Source organism: Sabethes cyaneus, chromosome 2, assembly GCF_943734655.1.
Source record: "Sabethes cyaneus chromosome 2, idSabCyanKW18_F2, whole genome shotgun sequence".
Classification (NCBI taxonomy): Eukaryota; Metazoa; Arthropoda; class Insecta; order Diptera; family Culicidae; genus Sabethes; species Sabethes cyaneus.
The window spans coordinates 101627132-101647949 of NC_071354.1; the positions used below are offsets into that span (position 1 = coordinate 101627132).

A 20818-nucleotide genomic window follows, 5' to 3' on the forward strand; every position below is an offset into this window, starting at 1 on the left:
TGCAATGAATGCTGTTTACACTTGTCATTTCATACGTTTCGAGTCATTTACAGCCGCCAAAGTTTCATAACTATCAAAATAAACGACAAAACTGTACTGATCACCTTTAATGAAACAGTCCTTGTAGAATGTCGCATGCCTGATTTCTCAGAGATTATTCTGTAGTCTATATTATGCAAAAATGTGGGCGATTTGATGCTCTAAAACTTTCCTTTGAACTTTTAAGTCAATTCGGGGTAAAGTCGACACTTTCAGACAGGGTAAAACCAATAAACCACTAAAAACTGACGTTAAGTTTCCAGATAGTATGTGTTTTAAGTATTATGCGTTTATTTTTATATTTTGATATTTCTGTGAGCTTTGTGAAAAAGTTGAAAATTGTTAGGATGTCAGCTTTACGCGCAATTCCCACTACGTGACATGATAGTAAAATATCCAAAAAAAAAATAGACTGCTATTTTGTGTTGAATGTTATACACTGCCGAAATACAGACGTCACAATGACTACACATCGATATCATTTTTCGGGCTTCGGGTATCGAAAGAAATGTACAACCACCAGGTCAAATCAGACTGCTGATATAATGAAATTTTCCCATAAAAAATGTGAATTGCATTAGAGTAACGATTTATCAGACATAATCAGCCCGCTGCGGTTTGGCGATAACAACAAGAATTATCGAAGCAATTGTATCACGATACGGCTCTATAAAACACAACAAGCGAGCATCGTCCTTCTAGCAGTCTAGTAATACAGTGGCAAAAAGTTAAATCCTATTATAATGAGACAATTCACACTACTTGCGTTAATCTGTACTTTGGGAGTTCAGGTGTGTTTCAGTTTTCTCGAAAAACAATATTGAAACACATAAAGTGCAAGGTCTAACGCTTATATTTACAATAAAGGCCATTTCAGATCACACTCCTTACATTATTGGCGGACATCCAGCTACTCACAAGCCATATAATGCGTATTTTGTATACCTAAATGCACAAAATGCAGGATTCTTTGGTGGGGGATCAATTGTTTCGGACCGACACATAATAACATCTGCGCAAAATATTTACGGGTAAGCCTAGTATTACTAACATGTGGACCTAAGCAGTTGTATAAGCCATTTTAATCAATTCAACAGTTTTGTCCGATGGGATGTTGGAGTCGGCAGTCACATTTTAGCTCAATTGACCATGACAACCTCCACCACGGCTATTGCACATCCTAACTTTAATACCAATAGAGCGAACGACATTGGTATCATTACGTTGCCGACCCCTCTTATTTTCACGCCAACTGTAGCACCAATTATGTTGCCGGCTGGGCAAGAATTACCGTTGGAGAATGAACAGGGAACCATTGTTGGGTTTGGTTTCACTACTGCACAATGTAAATTCTAGAACGCAGGTTTTTCTGTAATTATGATTTTTTGTAACTTCTCCCACAGCCACTGGTCAGTCGAGTACCCTAATGAGGTCATTCCAGCGAGTTATAAACGATGTTCGTTGCCAGCAGTTGTACCAGAATATTATACTCCCAAATCACTTCTGTGCCGAAGACACCGTCGAAATGTCTAACATCTGTAGTGGTGACGTTGGCGCTGGTTTCGTGACTGAAGTACGTGGCAACCCGATGCTGACTGGTGTAGCATCATTGATGATAACAGGTTGTGGTAACACGAGCCCATCCGCATACACGAGAATTTCGTCATTCAGACTATGGATTCAGCAAGTGACGGGAGTGTAAAATTTTCCAATTCATGAGACTTCAAGAGAATGATATATGTTATCTTAAGATAATACAGAGAAGCCAAATTCCCATTTTGTCTTTTTATGCTGCATCTAGAACTAATACCTAACAATACAAATATCTCTTTCAATAATCAGAAATTATTCGAACCGAAATTAATTCGAATACGAAAGTCTTTATAATTTTTTTTGCATTCTGACATCGACTTGGAGCTTCACAGAAGTTTACTCTATGGCTTCATAACTGCGTGACAGAAGTCTGCGTGTGAATCTCAATTCCTACCATTCGTTACAATTTACAAACAACTCTGGTGTGCCCCAAGGCAGTAATATGGGGCCTCTGCTATTTACACTGTTCTTTAATGAAGTAACGTTATTGCTGGGTGGAGGTGTAAAGCTAGTATATGCCGATGATCAGAAACTACACCTTGTTGTTGTAGTATGTTGATCTATCGATGATCGTCACCGATTGCAAGAACTCTTGGATGTATTTGTGAGCTGGCGCCGTAGACACTGGTTACTCGCTAGCACTGCTAAATGTCATGTTATGGTGTTTCGCCGTTCAATGAACCCTGTAGTCTTCCGCTATCAAATCGACGACAAAGAACTCACGAGAGTAGAACACCTGTAGCAGGGCCCGACAACATTTCGACAACGAAGCAACTGTTTCGCTTCAAAACTGGCTTCAATCAGCGTCAGTAAAACGGGTTTTTTTTTTCAACATGACGATCGGGTTTAAAGTTTCATTTTCACTTTGCTATACAATATTCAGTTGAAGGCCAGTAATTTTTTTTTTTTTTTTTTTTTTTGTTTAGATTATAGTCACTTTAACCAGCTTGGGTCATTCGTGACTTCTGCGGGGTTGGGATTTGAACCCGGGTCCTCGGCGTGAGAGGCGTGAATGCTAACCACTACGCCGGGACTGACCCCAGGCCAGTAATTGAATTAATCCAAATGAATTGAATTTGAGCAACATTTCCTTCAATATAACGCATATAATATTCAACCTAATCAACATCGACAAATCGTTCAGTCGTCGTCACTTGAAACAGTCACCAGCTTCCGCTGACGCTTGCTTGAAACGTTCTATTCAACAAAAGGAGCAAGTCGCTTCATGTATGAAGCGGGGGTAGGAGAAAGTCAGCTTCATGTAAACGAAACTGCTGATCAGCCGGACCATCCACCATCGAACGGCGGAGGAGGGCCAGAAGTGCGTTCCAATCGCCGCAGGGGTTCCGTAAGGTACCATACTGGGTCCGGTGTTGTGGAACGTCATGAATGACGAGGTGTTGAAGCTAAAGTTCCCAGCAGGGGTTGCGATTGTCGGCTTTGCGGACGACATCACCTTGGAAGGTTACGATGAATCTATCAGAGAGGTTGAGTTGACGGCTGCACACTCTATACGCATTGTTGAAGCAGTTATACCACATCATAAAACGGAGGTTATCGTGATGAACAACCGCAAGCCGGTGCAGCAAGCAAATATCAGCGTCGGGGACTGCACTATTTCGTCAACGTTGTCCTTAAAACTCCTGGAAGTTATGGTCGAGGACAAGCTCAAGTTCGGGAGCCACGTCGACTATGCCTGCAAGAAGGCTTCCACAGCTATTTCAGCATTGTCTCGTATGATAGCTTTGCGGTATATGGCAGCAAGCGAAAGCTATTAGCCAACGTAGTCCAGTTCATACACTGGTATGGCGGACCGGTGTAGTCATCGGCGTTAGGTACCAAAAACTATATGGCTAAGCTGGAAAGCACCTATAGTCTCTTGTGCTTGAGAGTGGCTAGTGCGTATCGCACAGTTTCACATGACGTAATCTGCATCTTAGGGAGTATGATGCCTATTGGCATCAACCAACGTTCAACCAACGTGGAACTAAAGGCATACGGAGTACCAAAAGATCGGCCTCGATGACTACATGGCAACGGACATGGTCTGATTCCACAAAAGGCCGGTGGACACATTGACTTATGCCGGAACTATCCGGGTGGGTCAACAGGCGGCACAGCGAAGTCAACTTCCACCTGACACAGATTCTGTCAGGGCATGGTTGTTTTAGACAGTATCTGCACAAGTTCGGGAGTCCCCCGCGTGTCCCGAATGCGTGAAAGTAGAGGAAACTGTAGAACAGGCTTTCTTCATATGCCCTCGTTTCGCGGGCGCGAGAAGCAACATGATGGAAGTGAGCGGACAAAAACCCTAATCTGGATAACTTAGTCCAAAGGATGTGTTCCAGCTCGGACGTCTGGGGAGCGGTCATTGCGGCTGCTATCTAGATTGTACTTGAGCTACAAAACCGCTTGAGAGCCGATCAACGGCGAATAAACAGCCTAACTACCATAGTCCAGTAGTTATCTAAGAGAGTGCGTTAAGCACAATAGCCCTTCCCTGAAGTAATACCGATAAGGTGGTGTGGGTCGGGATACCTAACCCCACACCCTGCCCAAGTAACAGTTGCAACATGTTTCTTAGAAAAATATTCAGAAAACAGTTGCATTTAAATTTTAAATAAGTTTCATGGAAAACAAGATGTTATAAAAATGTTTTATATCCCACGCCGATGTTTTCACTCAGCCAGAATGACAGCTTAACGTTGTATTTCGGTTATAAAGCTAAGCTTTTATCGATCATTTACAACTGAGTATTCGCGCCTAAGAAAGTAAAATAGATTTTTAAGCCTATTCGCACTCACACAAAAACACATGCCGAATTGTCAAAACTTGCGTGAAAACAAAAGAAAAAATACTTCCTTCTCCTTTTTTCTCACACAAAAATCAAACAAATATCAGCAACTTCGTGGTCCGAATTGCCAGCATTGAATGCCGGGCGAGGCAATGACGTGGAGTACAGCGCAGATCAATCACTTTGACACATTATCGCGACATTGCAAGATTTTATTGAGCTGACATGCTCCAATTTATGAGTTTTCCGAGTATTTTTTGAGCGCAATTTAAGTTCTTTCACAAATAAAAATTAGCTGTGAATCAATTAGCTGTAAGTTAACGCAAAACAAAATTCATACAGTACAGCTTTTTATTTGTTTCGAATTTTTCGGCTATCGGTGTGCTCATTTGTATGCAATGTTGTATAAACATGGCCGAAGACTGCGCCAAAATATAATGAAATAGATCATTGTTTTTGTGTCGTAGAATGATTTTATGTATAAAAGGGACATATAACATAATTAATATGAAATATCCCACAGGTTTTCGAAGAGATTAGCATGTTTTGTGAAATTGTCAAAAAATGATATTTATTTCGATTCAACTCAACTTTTGCATATAAAAGTAGGTATATCTTGAGCGCATCAATTTTTCGGAAGTAGAAAGGCAAAGTTCAGGATAAACTCAAAATCGCATTGGATTATTTAAAGGCTACAATGTTGCTTTGAGTGATTGATGAATTTCCCAAATATATTTTAGCCATTTTATCTTGTGAAAAATGTTTGACATTATTTTGCTTGTAAATGTATAACTTCAGAGAAATATCAGAAAAAAATTCCTATCAACAGCGCGATTAAGGTTTTTTGTTGGTAGTATGAATATCATGCAACGCAAAGGCGTCACTTTGAAATATTTCACAAAGATGTTACGTTTTAGGTCGTTTCTTGCGCTGTTTCAGTTGTAATCTGGTTATAACTAAGTATGGGTAAACGAAAGCTCAGCAATTCGATTTGTTTTAAACCTGTTGCCAATTCTTATTTAAAACCAAGTGTGTTACTTGGAAGCTGCAGAAGATGACTTTCGAGGTTGCAGCCATCCAGGGAGTGCGATGGCCAAAGACGGGAGAATTTCGTGCAGTATATTCTATTGCGGGCATGATGAATATAGATAGTAGAATTTAATTTGGAAAAGTTTTTTTTATTTAATTTCGGGTTTCTTATTCTACACCCCAAAAAACTTCAACTGTAAGAAACACCAGCAAGGGAATCGCGTTCTTGCGGAGGCGGCGAATTGCTTCGAGAGGCACGATACAAGAAGCTTCTTAATGCGATCCACAGAATCAGAAACTGGACCGTGTCAACTTGTTTTGTGGAACAACAAGGAGGGAGACCAGATTACCGAAAGATCGGGGTGGCTAGGTGCTAGTAACAACATTTCGATGTATTGTTCAATGGTGAACAAGACGGAGCGGTTAACATAAATAGGATGATTGAGGATGATGGACAAGTTAGGGATCAGCGAGAGAGCTGAAAAACGGAAAAGCAACTGGAAAGGACGGCATCCCCGCCGTACTTTGGAAAGTCGAGAGCGAACGGCTGTATTGTGAATTCCAATATCAGTTTATACTAAAGATATGGATATGGTTGGAAGGTCTTATATGCCCTATTTTTAAAACGGGCCATCGACTTGAATGCAGCAATTACCGAGACATTACTCCCCATCAATTCTGCATACAAAATTCTCTCCCGCATCTTATTTCTCAGACTGAGGCCGTTGCAGGAAACCTTTGTTGGCGAATACGAGTGCGGTTTTCGAGATGGACGCTTCACGATGAACCAAATGTTCACCTTGCGACAAATTCTCGATAAATTCCGGAAATTCAGCTTGTAGACACGCCATTTCTTCATAGACTTCAAGGCGGCGTACGATTCAATTAAACGAAATGAGCTGTGGCAGATTATGCTTGAACAGACACATGAATTATGAAATATACCAAGTATACAAATATGCGGATATTATTAAACGACTAAAACATGGCAGACTACAATGGGCTAGCCACGTGGCAAGGATGCCGGATGAGAGACAAGCGAAAACAATATTTAGCAGAGAAGCCGACAGAGGCCGACGACTTCGAAGCAGACCTCGTACCCGTTGGATTAGCGCTGTTGACGAGGATGCTAGAGCAGCGGGTGTTAGGAGCGACTGGGGAGCGGCAGCCGAAGACCGAAAAACGCGGAGATGTCTCCTGAATTAGGCATGGATTCGATAAGTGGATTGTTGCCAAAAGAGGAAAAGTAAAGTAAATAAGAAGCGTATCATATTTATTGTCATTGATGTATGCGAATCATCCATGCTAATTCTCAGATATCAACGAATTGATTCAAAAACCTTTCTAAGTGAACAATTATGATTGTTGCAACCAGTGCTTAGCACCGCTAATTCGCTAAGTAGTTTTATTAAGAAAAGCCGTGTAATACATATAAATTAGTAACCATTTCTACAGTGATAGATTACAATGCAGGTTGCTGCGATATGTTCAAAAATAAACAATGACTGTTAATTTGCAGTTTGCGATTAGTGATTAGCGAAATTTCCACGATTATCGAGCAAAATGTATCGGTTAGCGAATTAACGAATCAGCGGTGCCCAACACTAGTTGCAACATATTTGAAATGTAAATAAAATACCAAAAAAGACTACAGCTTTGTGTTCAATATCTCAAGAATACTAGAAAGATTATACACTATCGAAATACAAGCGTTACAATGGCTACGCAATGTGTAGTGCGGTACTACTAAAGGGTGTCCCACATCAAATTGCACCACGGAAGAAACACTGTAAAAATTACCTAATTGACCGATCCTTTTCAAACTTTCAGACAATAAAATATAACCCATTAGTAAGCTTTTGGCATATTTGTTTCATTCAACTTCAATACCATAACCGTATGCTCGCACCTAATGCTTAACTCCACTCAAAAAGTTTTATAGGTACAACCTAGCTGCAGCTTCATTTGTACGGAAATCCACTTTTTCTTTATGTCTTCCTCAGACTTGACCTCCTTGGGAAGCTTCCGTAGTGCCTGCTTCGTAATTGCCTAGTATTTGTCGATGGGCCTTAGTTCCGGTGCGTTGGAGGCGTTCATGTCCTTGGGTACGAAAGTGACTCCGCTGGCTTCGTACCACTCCAATACATCCTTTGAATATTGGCACGAAGGTAGATCCGGCCACAGGAATGTAGGACCCTCGTGTTGATTCGATAGAGAAGGCAGATGCTTCTGTAAACACTTCTTGAGGTAGATCTGCCCGTTTACAGTCCCGGTAGTCACGAACAGCGCACTCTATTTGCCACATGATGTATTTTTTGGCCAAATCATGTATTTCTTGGCAAACTATGAAAGTTTCTGCATCCTTACTTCCTCTGGAACATCAAACTTGTGCTGGGCGGTGAAGTACAGTAGTCCCGGAAGCTGCCGGTAGTCCGCCTTGATGTAAGTCTCATCATTCATGATGAGAGAGTTGAGGATTTTCCAGGTGCTTGCGCAAAATAAATTCGCGACGTTGCTTTCCGGGTGACGCCATGTTTTTCAATTTTCCAAAAACTGACCGCGATAAAACAGAGTATAAATAATAAACTCTAAACTACTTCTACCCAAATTTTCAAGAGAAAATACCCAATGGGTAATTTTCTCGGCGTTTCTTCCTTGGTGTAATTTGATGTGGGACACCCTTTAGTACCCATCGACATAGTTTTTCGGGCCTCGGATAACGGAAGAAATGTACAATCGCCAGGTTTAATCAGACTGTTGATGTAATAAATTTTTCCCATAAAAAATGTGAATTGCATTAGAGTAACGATTTATCAGACATATCAGCCCGCTGTGGTTTAGCGATAACAGCAAGAATTATCGAAGAAATTGTATCGCGATACGGCTCTATAAAAAACGGGGCGCGGGCATCGTCTTTCTACCAGTATAGTAATACAGTGGCAGAAAGTCAAATCCAATCATAATGAGACAATTCGCACTTCTTGTGTTAATCTGTACTTGGGGAACTCAGGTATGTTTCAATTTTTTCGAAAAACAATATTGGAAGTGAAACACAGAAAGTCCAAAGTCTAATTTGCAATAAAGGCCATTTCAGATCACACTCCTTATATTATTAGCGGACATCCTGCTACTCATAAGCCATATAATGCGTATTTTGTATACCTAAATGCACAAAATACAGGATTCTTTGCGGGTGGATCGATTATTTCGAACCAACACATAATAACATCTGCGCAAAATATTCACGGGTAAGCCAACTATTACCAACATGCGGACCTAGGCAGTTTTATAAACCATTTTAACCGATTCAACAGTTTTGTCCGATGGGAAGTTGGAGTCGGCAGTCACATTTTAACTCAGTTGACCACGATAATCACCACTACGGCTGTTGCACATCCTAACTTTAATACTGCCAGTAGAGCGAACGACATTGGTATCATTACGTTGCCGGCCCCCCTTATTCTCACGCCAACGGTAGCACCAATTATGTTGCCGGCTGGGCAAGAACTTCAATTACCGTTGGAGAATGAACAGGGAACCATTGTTGGATTTGGTTTCACTACTGAACAATGTGAGTTCAAGAACGCAAATTTTTCGGTAATTTTGATTTTTTTGCAACTTCTCCCACAGCCACTGGTCAGTCGAGTACCCTAATGAGGTCATTCCAGCGAGTTATAAACGATGTTCGTTGCCAGCAGTTGTACCAGACTATTATACTCCCAAATCATTTCTGTGCTGAAGATACCGTCGAAATGTCTAACATCTGTTATGGTGACATTGGAGCTGGTTTTGTGACTGAAGTACGTGGCAACCTGGTGCTGACTGGTGTAGCGTCATTGGTGCAAACAGGCTGTGGTAACACGACCCCGTCCGCATACACACGAATTGTGTCCCACAGACCATGGATTCAGGAAGTGACGGGAGTTTAACATGGGCCAATTAGACTTCGAGCAAATGATATATGTGATTTTATGAAAATAGAGAATTCCAAATTCACATGTTGTCTGTTTGTGGTGTATCTAGAACTATATAATACAAATATCTCTAGAAATAATCAGAAATTATTTGACCCGTCACATTCTTAAATCGTTCAACGAAAGTATTTATAACGTTTTTTTTGCAATCGGATATACTTCAGATTTACCAGCTGTCCGATGGAATTTGTGATGGTGATAATGAGTCACTCCTAATTATTCTAAAGAATCTTTTCAAGTTAGCAGAAAATATTTTTGTTTTATCAATTTCCTTCACTAGTTTAACCATGCAAGCGAACCATGTTTAAGCGAAAAAGAGCCCTAAACGCGTTTCAGAGACAGAACCGTCAACCGATTTCACAGCCGGTTAATACTATAAAGAATGAGGGCAGCCTGGGCAACGTTTCTCTTGACTCTAGTCGAAACAAAGCAAAACAAAACAAAGCCTAGGTGCTACATTCCGTTATCGAACCTTGACCTTCTGTTTTTATACGACAGACTTCGCAGCCAGCTGTTAGAGTGCAGGACAGTTGCAGGGCCAGTTGCTACGATCCTATTGACTCTAACAGCCTCACCCAGTCGGGATTCGAACATACGACGACTGGCTTATTCTTATTAGCCCAGCGTCATACCTCGAGGCCAACTGGGAGGCTAAATTCAATTTCTGAGATGGCCTTTTTTGGAAAATCGATTTTTAGTTTTTAAAATGCTTTTTTTTCAGTGTAGAATTTAATTTTTATTTTTTTCCAGTTTTTTTTTTTGAAAATTCAGAACATTTCCTAAAAGTCACCCATAGACCATTTTTTGTAGGTCCTATAGTTTTTGAGCTATATTTTTCATAATAAAAACGAGAAAAAAATTGAACTCTACACACACATTAAATTCTGAGAGAGTCATGCCAACCTCTGGTCGAGTTGGCGTGAAATCCGTCCATGGCAGAAATACTGAATCAAAATCAAAAAGGGTACGACAAAGCAAAGCAAAGCCATGGCTATAAACGTCCTTCAGAGCTTGACCCTTCTTTATCGACAGACTTCACAGCTGGTTATTAGAGTACAGGAAAATTACAGGGCTAGTGCAAAAATCCTATTAACTCTGCACCGGCACCGCCCAGTCACGATTCGAACATTCGACGACTGGCTTGTTAGGCCAGTATCATACCCAATGGACAGGGAGTTTAGATTTTTCGGTTGACAATCTCTTAGGTATTCATGTCTGATTTGCAAACTTTGCGTACAGAACAAAACGTCTGATTTAAACGCAGAAAGTATCCAGAATAACTTCGCATGTTACTATCATATTTAAAACTGACCAAACTTGTACACACAAGTAAATGATTTAATACATTATGACTATGCCAAATATACCACTAACACGGGATTTTAACCCGCAGCCTCGTCTTTCTGCCAGGGTGTGTTTACGATTTCCACTACCCTCCGGTGCTGAGTCAACCAACACTAGGCACTGCTTTTTGCTGTTATTTATACGCTCTCGGACATTCGCATACCAGCTGATTACAAAAATTTAAAGTTGCGATCGGTGTTGCAACGATTTATCGGACACAATTAACTCGCATTTTCGTGATAACCGATACCGAGATACGGCACTATAAAAGACGACGCTTGAGCATTGCTCCATCAACAGTTCCAGTAATCCAGTGGCAGGTAGTTAAGTCCCATCATGAAACAATTTGCACTTTTAGTGTTAATCTGCACTCTAGGAGCTCAGGTATATGTGTATCTTATCAAAATATATAATAAAGTGTAAAGTATCTAACATTTCTATTTTAATTCAAGGCCGTTCCACATCATACTCCTTACATTATAAACGGACAACCCAGTGCTCATCAGCCATACAATGCATATGTCAGATATTTGAATGCAGCAAATGCAGGATTCTTTGGAGGTGGCTCTATTATATCCGACAGACACATTCTCACAGCTGCGCAAAATATTGTGGGGTAAGCAAGATACTACTAACTTGCGGAAATCATTAAAAACCGTCTTTTTCGATTCAACAGATTTGTCCGATGGGAGATTGGTCTCGCCAGTAATATTTACGCTCAGTTAAGCATGCTAACCACCACTACGGCTACGGCTCATCCTAACTTCAATTCTGCCACCCGAGCGAACGATATCGGCATCGTTACGTTGGTAAATTCTCTAGTGTTCTCATCAAACATATACCCAATTACATTGCCGTCGTTACAAGAATCACTGCAAGTACCGTTGGAGAATGAACAAGGAACCATTCTTGGATTCGGATTTACATCAGGACAATGTAAGTGTCAGTTCGACTAAAATAGAATCACAACTACAGTAATGCTCCTGTAACTTCTCATTCAGCCACCGCAACTTCGGATGTCTTAATGCGATCACTACAGCGAGTTACGACTAATGCTCGCTGCCAACAGCACTATCAGATTACACTTCCGAATCACTTCTGTGCTGAAGATACCATCGAAGGATCTAACATCTGTAACGGTGACCTCGGGGCTGGATTCGTAACATACGTACAGGGCAGCCAAATGCTTACTGGTATAGCATCATTGATTACGCAGAGCTGTGGAAACGCGGCCCCTACTGGATACGTACGCGTTTTACAATATAGACAATGGATTCAGCAAATGACAGGAGTTTAAAATGTTTCAGCAGAGATTCGAAAAAAATAATAAAGTTAAAATGCAGAAATAACTCAAATTTCTATTGTGTTTGTGTCATATTGCATATTCGGCTTTTAGCGCTCGTTTCTTGATTATCACTATCAGTCATCTAATAGTGAAAGAAACTACTGTTTAAATAACCTGTTCGTTGGGTGGCATTGTTAACGCTAAGTTCAAAACTAACGCGTATGTTTGCAGTTGGTTGCCAAACTCTGTCGAGTAATAGAAAGCGGTTTAAATGTCGTATCGCTCTGTTTTAGCTTTGTTTGTTACCTTATAGCACAAAGGTTTAGAAATTGGTCAAAACACGTGAAGTAGAACCACGGCCCGGAGGGCCAAGTATCATATACCAAACGATGAGGTTCGATGCATTGAGCATTGTCTATACTGCCCATAAATAGAAGACAGTCGCATGTGCAAAAACGTGCAGATGTGAAAAACGCTGTTGAAACCGCTACATTTTTTCTTTAATATTGAGTCGATTTTGGAAACAAATCGTCCAAATCGCAATATCACTTGAATGTACATTATAGAATATTTTTACAAGCAATTTGTTCACAAGTAACCTACAATTTGTTCCAAAACTTAGAAAAACTACGGAAGTTACTGATATGCGTTTATTTGTGCTGCTGTGTCCGTAGCTGTTTGGCATAATTCTAGTTACTGCGTTAATGGCCTTCGCTGCTTTGTCTCAGGTATAGTCCACGTGGCTGTTAAAGTTGAGCCGATCGTTTATCATCACCCCTAGGTGTTTCCCTAATCACAGGTAGCCAGGGACCCTCATTCTGTACAGTGGTGCGGCGATGGTCTCCCAGCTGGCACGACTGAAGGCATTTTTGACATCAACCGGTATCACAGCGCAATATCGATTGCCCTTCGTTTCTGTTTGGCCGATTTTTCGGTCTTCTCCACTACAGTTCGAATGGCATCAACCGATGACCTGCCTTTCCGGAAACCAAATTGCATCTTAGACACACCGTGTGCACTCTCCATAAATTTCGTCAGCCTGCTGAGGATAATACTTTCTAAAAGTTTCCCGAGTGTATCCAGCAGAAAGATTGATCTGTACGATGCTGGATCTTCAGGGGGCTTTCCCGGCTTCGCTAATAAAACTAGCCTCTGCGTCTTCCACATGTCCGGAAGGTGACCTTCCTCCAAACATTTCTGAAGCATCGACCTGAATACTTCGGGGAATGCTTGAATCGCGGCTACATTTGGAATCCCGTTGGGATCCGGCACTTTCTTTGCCTTTAGTCCTTTTGTCAATGCTACAAGTTCCTCGTCAAAGACGAGCCCCCGCAGAAATCACATCTGTCTAGGTCTATTAGTTTTTCTAGGTTTACCGTCTTCTAGTTAGTTTTCCGTAGTCCTCGCATCAAGAAACCCTTTATAAAATTTTTTTAAACTGAATCAATTAGGCCTCTTGCGACTTGATCGCGCTGGTCCTTTAAACTTTGAACTGGCCGAAGTTCTGGTAGGTCTGGGCCTTCATGACAAAAATATTAATTATGGCACACATAACTTATGGCTCCCGTCCATTATGGCAAACATACATTATGGCATTGATTCGTCTATATGGCATTCGTACGTATGGCAACCGTCCGTATGGCAAACGTATATATGGCTGATTGGGTGTCGTCGTCGAAGACCTGTATCCTCTCAGCGCTTTCATCATCTAAGTATGGTGCAGGTGACCACAGCGTTGTGTTGTGCCTCGGAAAAAGTCTCTCTACGGTGACTTTCAACTTTTCTGGGGATAACTCCATAGTTATTTTTGGTCCTTTAACTTTCGCCATCACAATACGGTACGCTCTACCTAAGGGTTGGCATCTGCAAGGGTGCGACTCTTGCTGCTTGGAACACCAACCTACGCTCTTCTTGATCTGACGCAATTCTCGCTCTCCATACTCGTCTTCTGCCTCTGAGGCAACTACAGCGGAGGGTACTGAGTTGCTCCTTCCACCAGTACGCTCGTCGACGTTAGTTCCTTACCAACATGTTCGTTAGCCCTTCCGCATTTCGACTTAGAGGCTCACCGCCCGTTCTAAGTGCCTCGACGAAAAGATGCTTGTCAAAGTTTTGCGTCTTCCATTTCCGCCCAGCTCTTTTTGCCCTCCTTACTACTACGGCCTCTTGTTGCTCTACACTATACTGGATCGCTGTGGGTATACTCCTCGGACACCCTCCAGTTTTCTACTAGCGACGGACTGCAGAAGGTAACGTCGATGATAGATTCACGACCGTCCATACGGAAAGTACTAGTCATACTTACGTTCAACAGCACTACATCCAACTTTGCGAGCACTTCTAACAGGCTATACCCTCTGGCATTAGTCCATCTACCCCACTCTAATGCCCAAGCAATCAAATTCCCTCCGATGATTATAGGCCTTCTTCTGATGACCAAAAACTGTGTCCAGCATGTGATGGAACTATTACGTTGTGCACCTAGGAGTAATAACTGCATATGTAAATCCGGTTGATTTTCGCGATCACGAAACCCTCATACGCGTCGGAAATTACCTCCTGAATAGGAAATCTTCACACCACATGCAAGGCAGCTATTGCTCCTCTATCCGTTACCCAGTCACCGTTGACGGGTGGGACTCGATACGACTCTGCGATTATTGCGACGTCGCACGTAGTTTCCGTTGTCGACTGTCACAACTGTTGAGGTTGAATTGTGTGACCTCCATCAATGCTTGCCGCTTTATACGCCTGGCAATTAAAACCTCCCGTCATATGGTTGTTACAATCCTCTTTCCTGCAGAGCAGGCACCTTGGTTGCTTGGTAACACGTGGGATGGCTCTCAGGGAGCACACCCACCAGCCGACTGTTATTCTGCCTACCTTCAACAGCTTGTTTGCAACAGCCGTCGACAATCGTATCGATACAGTCTGATTACCACTATGTGTTCGGATGGTCATTGGGACGTCTCCCACGCCGCACTGTAATATAAGCGCGCACTATAGCTCCCCCAGCGTGGTGAGCTACTCCAAATTTCTACATCCGATCACTGACTCTTGGTATAGAGCTAGAACGTCTGCCTCATTCGCCAAGCATATTTCGATGAGCTGCTTGAAGACCGAACTCTTAACTAGTGGGTCTCTCTTCAGCTTGAAAAGCATCTCCCCTTTTTGTATGCGCCTGGTTCTTATCACACTCTCCCCTAGTTCCCGTAGTTTCGGGTCTTACCTTACTTTCCGGAGAGTTTCTGCGTACGTAGTTTTGTCCGTAACTTCAACAATCAGGACATCGCCCTTAGATTTCTCTCGACGACGCTTGGGTTTCTCCTTCGCTTTGTCGTTCTTATTTGTTTCCTTCTCATTTCCCTTTTCCGTTTCTCTGACCTTGGATTTTGGGGGCCCCTTGGCGTCTCGTTTTCCACTGCTACTTTTGTGTGTGCATGTGTGTGTTTCTCGGAGACGACTGAACCGATTTATTTGATATTACTTTTGTTTGAAAGGTATTTCGTTTACAAGTTATAAGCAAAAATGTGAAAATTGTGTGACATGGTTTTCTTTGCAACCACACGTCCGATTTTAACAATCTTAGTACCAAACGAATTCTCTGTCTGATATTTGACTTTAAAAAAAATTATTCTAAACTTGTACTCACTCAAATCAATAACAACTTACTTGTACTTACTTAGACATAAGTCCAAAAGACAACATCTTTTTAGCAAACCCATATCGAACAAAAAAGGTAAGACTCTGTTACAAGGGACAGAGAACTTAGATTCTTCCGTTAAAAATATTTTATTCCTGTCTGATTTGCAAACCTTTCTTATATCTATACCTATACCACTAACGTGATTTGAACCCGCAGCCTCTTCTTTCAGTCAGGGTGTGTTTACGAATTCAACATCGGTGCTGAGTCAACCAACACTATCCGAAAGCACCGCTTTCTGCTGTTATTTATACGCTCTCGGACATCCGCATACCACCGGATTACAAAAATATAAAGTTGCGATCGGACATAATTAGCTCGCATTTACGTGATAACCGATACTGAGATACGGCGCTATAAAAGACGACGCTCGGGCATTGTTTCATCCACAGTTCCAGTAATCTAGTGGCAGGTAGTTAAGTCCCATCATGAAACAATTCGCACTTTTAGTGTTAATCTGCACTCTAGGAGCTCAGGTATATTTGATTCTAAACAAAAAATAAAATAAAATGTAAAGTATGTATCTAACATTTCTATTTTATTTGAAGGCCCTTCCGCATCATACTCCTTACATTATAAACGGACAACCCAGTGCTCATCAGCCATACAATGCATATGTCAGATATTTAAATGCAGCAAATGCAGGATTCTTTGGTGGTGGCTCTATTATATCCGACAGACACATTCTCACAGCTGCGCAAAATATTTTGGGGTAAGCGAGATATAACTTGCGGGAATCATTGAAACCCGTCTTTTTCAATTCAACAGATTTGTACGATGGGAGATTGGTCTCGCCAGTAATATTTACGCTCAGTTAAGCATGCTAACCACCACTACGGCTACGGCTCATCCTAACTTCAATTCTGCCACCCGAGCGAACGATATCGGCATCGTTACGTTGGTAAATTCTCTAGTGTTCTCATCAACCATATACCCAATTACATTGCCGTCGTTACAAGAATCACTGCAAGTACCATTGGAGAATGAACAAGGAACCATCCTTGGATTCGGATTTACATCAGGACAATGTAAGTGTCAGTTCGACTAAAATAGAATCACAACTACAGCAATGCTCCTGTAACTTCTCATTCAGCCACCGCAACTTCGGATGTCTTAATGCGATCACTACAGCGAGTAACGACTAATGCTCGCTGCCAACAGCACTATCAGATTACACTTCCGAATCACTTCTGTGCTGAAGATACCATCGAAGGATCTAACATCTGTCATGGTGACCTAGGGGCTGGATTCGTAACATATGTACAGGGCAGCCAAACACTGACTGGTATAGCATCATTGGTTACGCAGACCTGTGGAAACACTGCTCCAACTGGATACGTACGCATTTTACAATACAGACAATGGATTCAGCAAATGACAGGAGTTTAAAATGTTTCAGCAGAGATTTGCAAAAACTAATAAAGTTAAAATACAGAAATAGCTCAAATTTATATTGTGATATTCTGGATGTTCAGTCCTGTAATAGTGAAAGAAACTACTATTTAAATAAACGTTGGGTGGGATTACTAACGCTAGGTTCAAAACTGACGCGTACGTCTGTAGTTCACTACCAAACTCTATTGAATAATAGAACGCAACCTAAATATCATATCATATCGCTCTGTTTTTTTTCAATTAGACTTTTTCTGGTATTATGTTTTTTACTTTCGAAGTACACGATAAAAAAAATTACCATGCAGCCAAACATACCAATATCATGCATACCAAGACTTGCGACAAGGGTTGGTATTTTAATAGTGATATTGGGAGTTAGACGACGAAAAAATTTCGCAATCAGAATTATTTCATTCGACAAAGACTGAAATTAGCTCACGGACTGATTAGCGGTATCGTTTTTGCCCTGCATTTGAACTTCCTCAAAGGTTGATTTGTAGCACTGATTGGGTACATTATCTTATTCGGCATAATCTCATACAGTCTTACGTCAATTAAGCCAAATATTCACCTCCTGCTTATAGTCACTATATATAGAGTCTGGCGGATAGAAAACCATGCAAAATAGCATCCCCGAATTGGAATTAAATCCTGGCACCCTGGAGAAACGTGCAGAACATACAGAAAAGATTCATTAGCGAATTTAAATTGGCTTCCGATGTTTGTATCCGTCAGACTACACTCAAGTACTTTTTTTACACGGTTTAGTTTTTTGAGTATTAAGAACGGGATAACTTAGAGACCATTCATGTATTTCTCAATACATTTGGGAGTAGCTCGACATTCCTCACGTAGATTGTAAATAGTTCCTTAACTGCACCGTTTTCGAGTAATCGAAAAAAACAAACCGTGTAAAAAAAGACTTGAGTGTATTATATATAATGACTGTCCTGCCTGCTCACAAAGATTTTTCAAGAACAATAGAAGGCAACACTCCCGCAAATGGGCTCCTGTTTGGATGTGTCCGCACCGCAATGACTAATTGAATCAATCAATCATTTATTAAGTAAAAATGCATTTTTTACTCGCTCTATTATGTAACGGAATATCGTCGTGGTTAGGCTATATTTTGGCATTTTACTTGGGGACCTGTGGGTAAAACTAACACCCTAACAATTTTCACAGAAATGCCATATTTTTACATCAATTATCGATTAACAAACCTCACAGACAGACACTCTGTCAAAGTAAAACCGACACCTCATAAATATAAAGTGAAAGCTTTTCTTTTAAAAATTATAACTCTGGGAACGTGCCTATAGTACGCCAAGCGACATCGTGAAAGAATCTCCTTCCCCCCACCGTTCTCTTCGTTACTCTCCTTATAACTTATATATAGCTTGTAACAGATTCTTAAGAAGACCCTTGCTTTTCCTTTAGCAGACTTGACACACTCATTACATTGGTTTGTGTTGGAACTGTGTCGATTGACTAAAAAATGGAAAAAAGTGTTTTATGAAACAAAAGAAGCAAATCAAGCATTATCTCTATTGGAAAGATTTGTCAGAGTTTCACAAAATTACAGCACATTACGAGCAAAACTGGCTGGCACAACAATACTGGCATATTGCCACTTTTACCCGCTTTACCCCTATAGCTTTTGTTTCAAAAAAAAGTTTAGCAATACAAAGTCATCATTACGCGGCCTTAGAATGAGGTATATTGCTGGAAAACCCAGAACTGATTGCTTGATAAGTAATAAAGATGAAGACATTTATGTAAAGAAAATAAATCAAATTTCGACCGCAATGCATAAGTTGGGCCATCGCTGAAAATCGAAGCAATATGTATTCAAATGATACAATTTTTCCTTCAGAGTTTATTATGAAGCTCAACGCGTTTAAGATATTTACGGTGGATACCTTGACAAACACATTGCCGGCTCCCGATCTCGAAGAAAACCGGCGAGAAATCGGTCCGCTGAAGAATAATAGAGCCGCAGGAAAAGACCGACTCCCGGAAAATCTCTACAAAAATCTCCAAGAACTAGCGGACTTCACTGGATAATTTCAAGGATTTGGGAGGAGGAACTACCTGAGGAGTGAATGTGTGGTCTTTCCCAACTACAAAAAGGGCGATCGGCTAGGGCTGTAATTACCGCTGGTCAACGTTGCCTACAAGGTACACTCACAAATTTTGTTACGTCGCCTATCCCCAATAGTAAGAGAATTCGTAGGACAATATCAGGCGGGCTTTATGGGGGCCCGTGATACTACGGACTTTACCAATAGGATTAGATTCCAATTGGACTGGATTCCAAATGGATCGGATTCCAATTGGGGTGGATTCGATTGGGATTGCATTGCGATAGGATTGGATTGGATTGTAATTGGATTGGATTTCAATTGAAGTGGATTCTAATTGGATTGGATTCCAATTGTATTGGGTTGGATTGGATTGGATGGGATGGGATTGGACTGGATTGGATTGGATTAGATGGGATTGGATTAGATGGGATTGGATTGGATGGGATTGGATTGGCTTGGATTGGATAACATTGGATTGGATTGGATTGAATTAGAGTATCGAGTAGCGAGTAGAGAGCGAGTAGCGAGAAGGCGAGAATTTCGAGATTGGACGGGACTCCAACTAGAATAGAGTTGGATTCCAACAGGGTTGTATTCCGATCAGACGGGATTCCAACTGGATTGGATTCCAACAGGATTGGATTCCAATTGGAGTGGATTCCAATTGAATTGGATTCCAATAGGATTGGATTGGATTGAACTGGACTCTAATTGGATTTCAATTGGAGTGGATTCCAATGGGATTAGTTACAGTTACAGTTCGGGTACAGCACGTTGTTTTCTTTTTCGATTGATGTGCTATGATGCCCATTTTGACTTATAGTTGCATTTATTTTCATCGGAATTTTGAAATTGAAAATTCGCAGCCCTGATTCCAACTGGATTGGATACCAATTGGATTGGATTGAAAAATAAAACGGTGAAGCATCAACTTAAGGATTGGATTAGATTCCAATTGGATTTGATTCCAATAGGATTGAATTCCGAAAGTTTTGATTTCATTTGGATTGGATTCAAATTGGATTGAATTCGATTTGGATCGGATTCCAATAGGATTGGATTCCAACTGGACTGGACTTCAATTAGATTAGATTCCAATTGGATTAGATTCCAATAGTATTGGGTTCCAATTGGATTGGGTTGGATTGGACTGGATGGGATGGGAAATGACTGGATTGGATTGGATTAGATGGGATTGGATTGGATTGGATTGAATTAGAGTATCGAGTAGCGAGAAGGCGAGAATTTCGAGTTTTTTTTTGGACTGTGTAGTAGTTACTTTAATTACAGCTCTCAGTGAAAAGAAAATTAATTCTAAGACTTCTTCAACCATGACTTGGTGATTCTTAAAGAGGCTAATTGTTGGATGAATTATAAAACTTTTGCCACATTTACTTATAGCGAATCTGTTTATTCAATTCGGGGTGGAACTAGATAATTTTTATGTGCTCATTTGCTCCATTTGCTCATTTGCATCCGGATTACATAAACAAATTCGCTATTAGAATTACCAATTTCACAGGTAACAACTACCAAACACACGATTAGTGGTGATGAACTTGTCTAAGTCTTCTG

The 20818-nt window shown here is 41.0% G+C and overlaps 4 protein-coding genes across 4 annotated transcripts in view; 3 read left to right on the forward strand and 1 right to left on the reverse strand.

The window, feature by feature from the left end:
• LOC128733740 (protein Red) overlaps positions 1–20818 on the reverse strand; it is a 78313-nt gene that overhangs the window by 52871 nt on the left and 4624 nt on the right. The window lies entirely within an intron of this gene.
• On the forward strand, positions 783–1741 carry LOC128733745 (collagenase-like). Its single transcript, XM_053827514.1, has 4 exons — positions 783–830; positions 907–1070; positions 1137–1384; positions 1443–1741. Exons 1-4 carry the CDS (start codon positions 783–785, stop codon positions 1739–1741), a joined length of 759 nt encoding a protein of 252 aa, XP_053683489.1.
• On the forward strand, positions 11110–12070 carry LOC128733742 (chymotrypsin BI-like). Its single transcript, XM_053827511.1, has 4 exons — positions 11110–11157; positions 11226–11389; positions 11450–11709; positions 11775–12070. The coding sequence occupies exons 1-4, from the start codon at positions 11110–11112 to the stop codon at positions 12068–12070; spliced, it is 768 nt and encodes a 255-aa protein (XP_053683486.1).
• Positions 16190–17150, forward strand: LOC128733741 (chymotrypsin-like). The gene is made up of 4 exons (XM_053827510.1): positions 16190–16237; positions 16310–16473; positions 16530–16789; positions 16855–17150. Exons 1-4 carry the CDS (start codon positions 16190–16192, stop codon positions 17148–17150), a joined length of 768 nt encoding a protein of 255 aa, XP_053683485.1.

What these genes read in the sequence shown, in the direction of transcription:
- LOC128733742 (XM_053827511.1), top strand. Translation starts at nt 11,110, where the DNA reads ATGAAACAATTTGCACTTTTAGTGTTAATCTGCACTCTAGGAGCTCAG. An exon ending in TCTGCACTCTAGGAGCTCAG is followed by an intron (nt 11,158 to 11,225) that starts GTATATGTGTAT and finishes TTTTAATTCAAG; the next exon opens with GCCGTTCCACATCATACTCC. An exon ending in CGGATTTACATCAGGACAAT is followed by an intron (nt 11,710 to 11,774) that starts GTAAGTGTCAGT and finishes CTTCTCATTCAG; the next exon opens with CCACCGCAACTTCGGATGTC.
- LOC128733741 (XM_053827510.1), top strand. Translation starts at nt 16,190, where the DNA reads ATGAAACAATTCGCACTTTTAGTGTTAATCTGCACTCTAGGAGCTCAG. An exon ending in TCTGCACTCTAGGAGCTCAG is followed by an intron (nt 16,238 to 16,309) that starts GTATATTTGATT and finishes TTTTATTTGAAG; the next exon opens with GCCCTTCCGCATCATACTCC. An exon ending in CGGATTTACATCAGGACAAT is followed by an intron (nt 16,790 to 16,854) that starts GTAAGTGTCAGT and finishes CTTCTCATTCAG; the next exon opens with CCACCGCAACTTCGGATGTC.
- LOC128733745 (XM_053827514.1), top strand. Translation starts at nt 783, where the DNA reads ATGAGACAATTCACACTACTTGCGTTAATCTGTACTTTGGGAGTTCAG. An exon ending in TCTGCGCAAAATATTTACGG is followed by an intron (nt 1,071 to 1,136) that starts GTAAGCCTAGTA and finishes TCAATTCAACAG; the next exon opens with TTTTGTCCGATGGGATGTTG. An exon ending in TGGTTTCACTACTGCACAAT is followed by an intron (nt 1,385 to 1,442) that starts GTAAATTCTAGA and finishes CTTCTCCCACAG; the next exon opens with CCACTGGTCAGTCGAGTACC.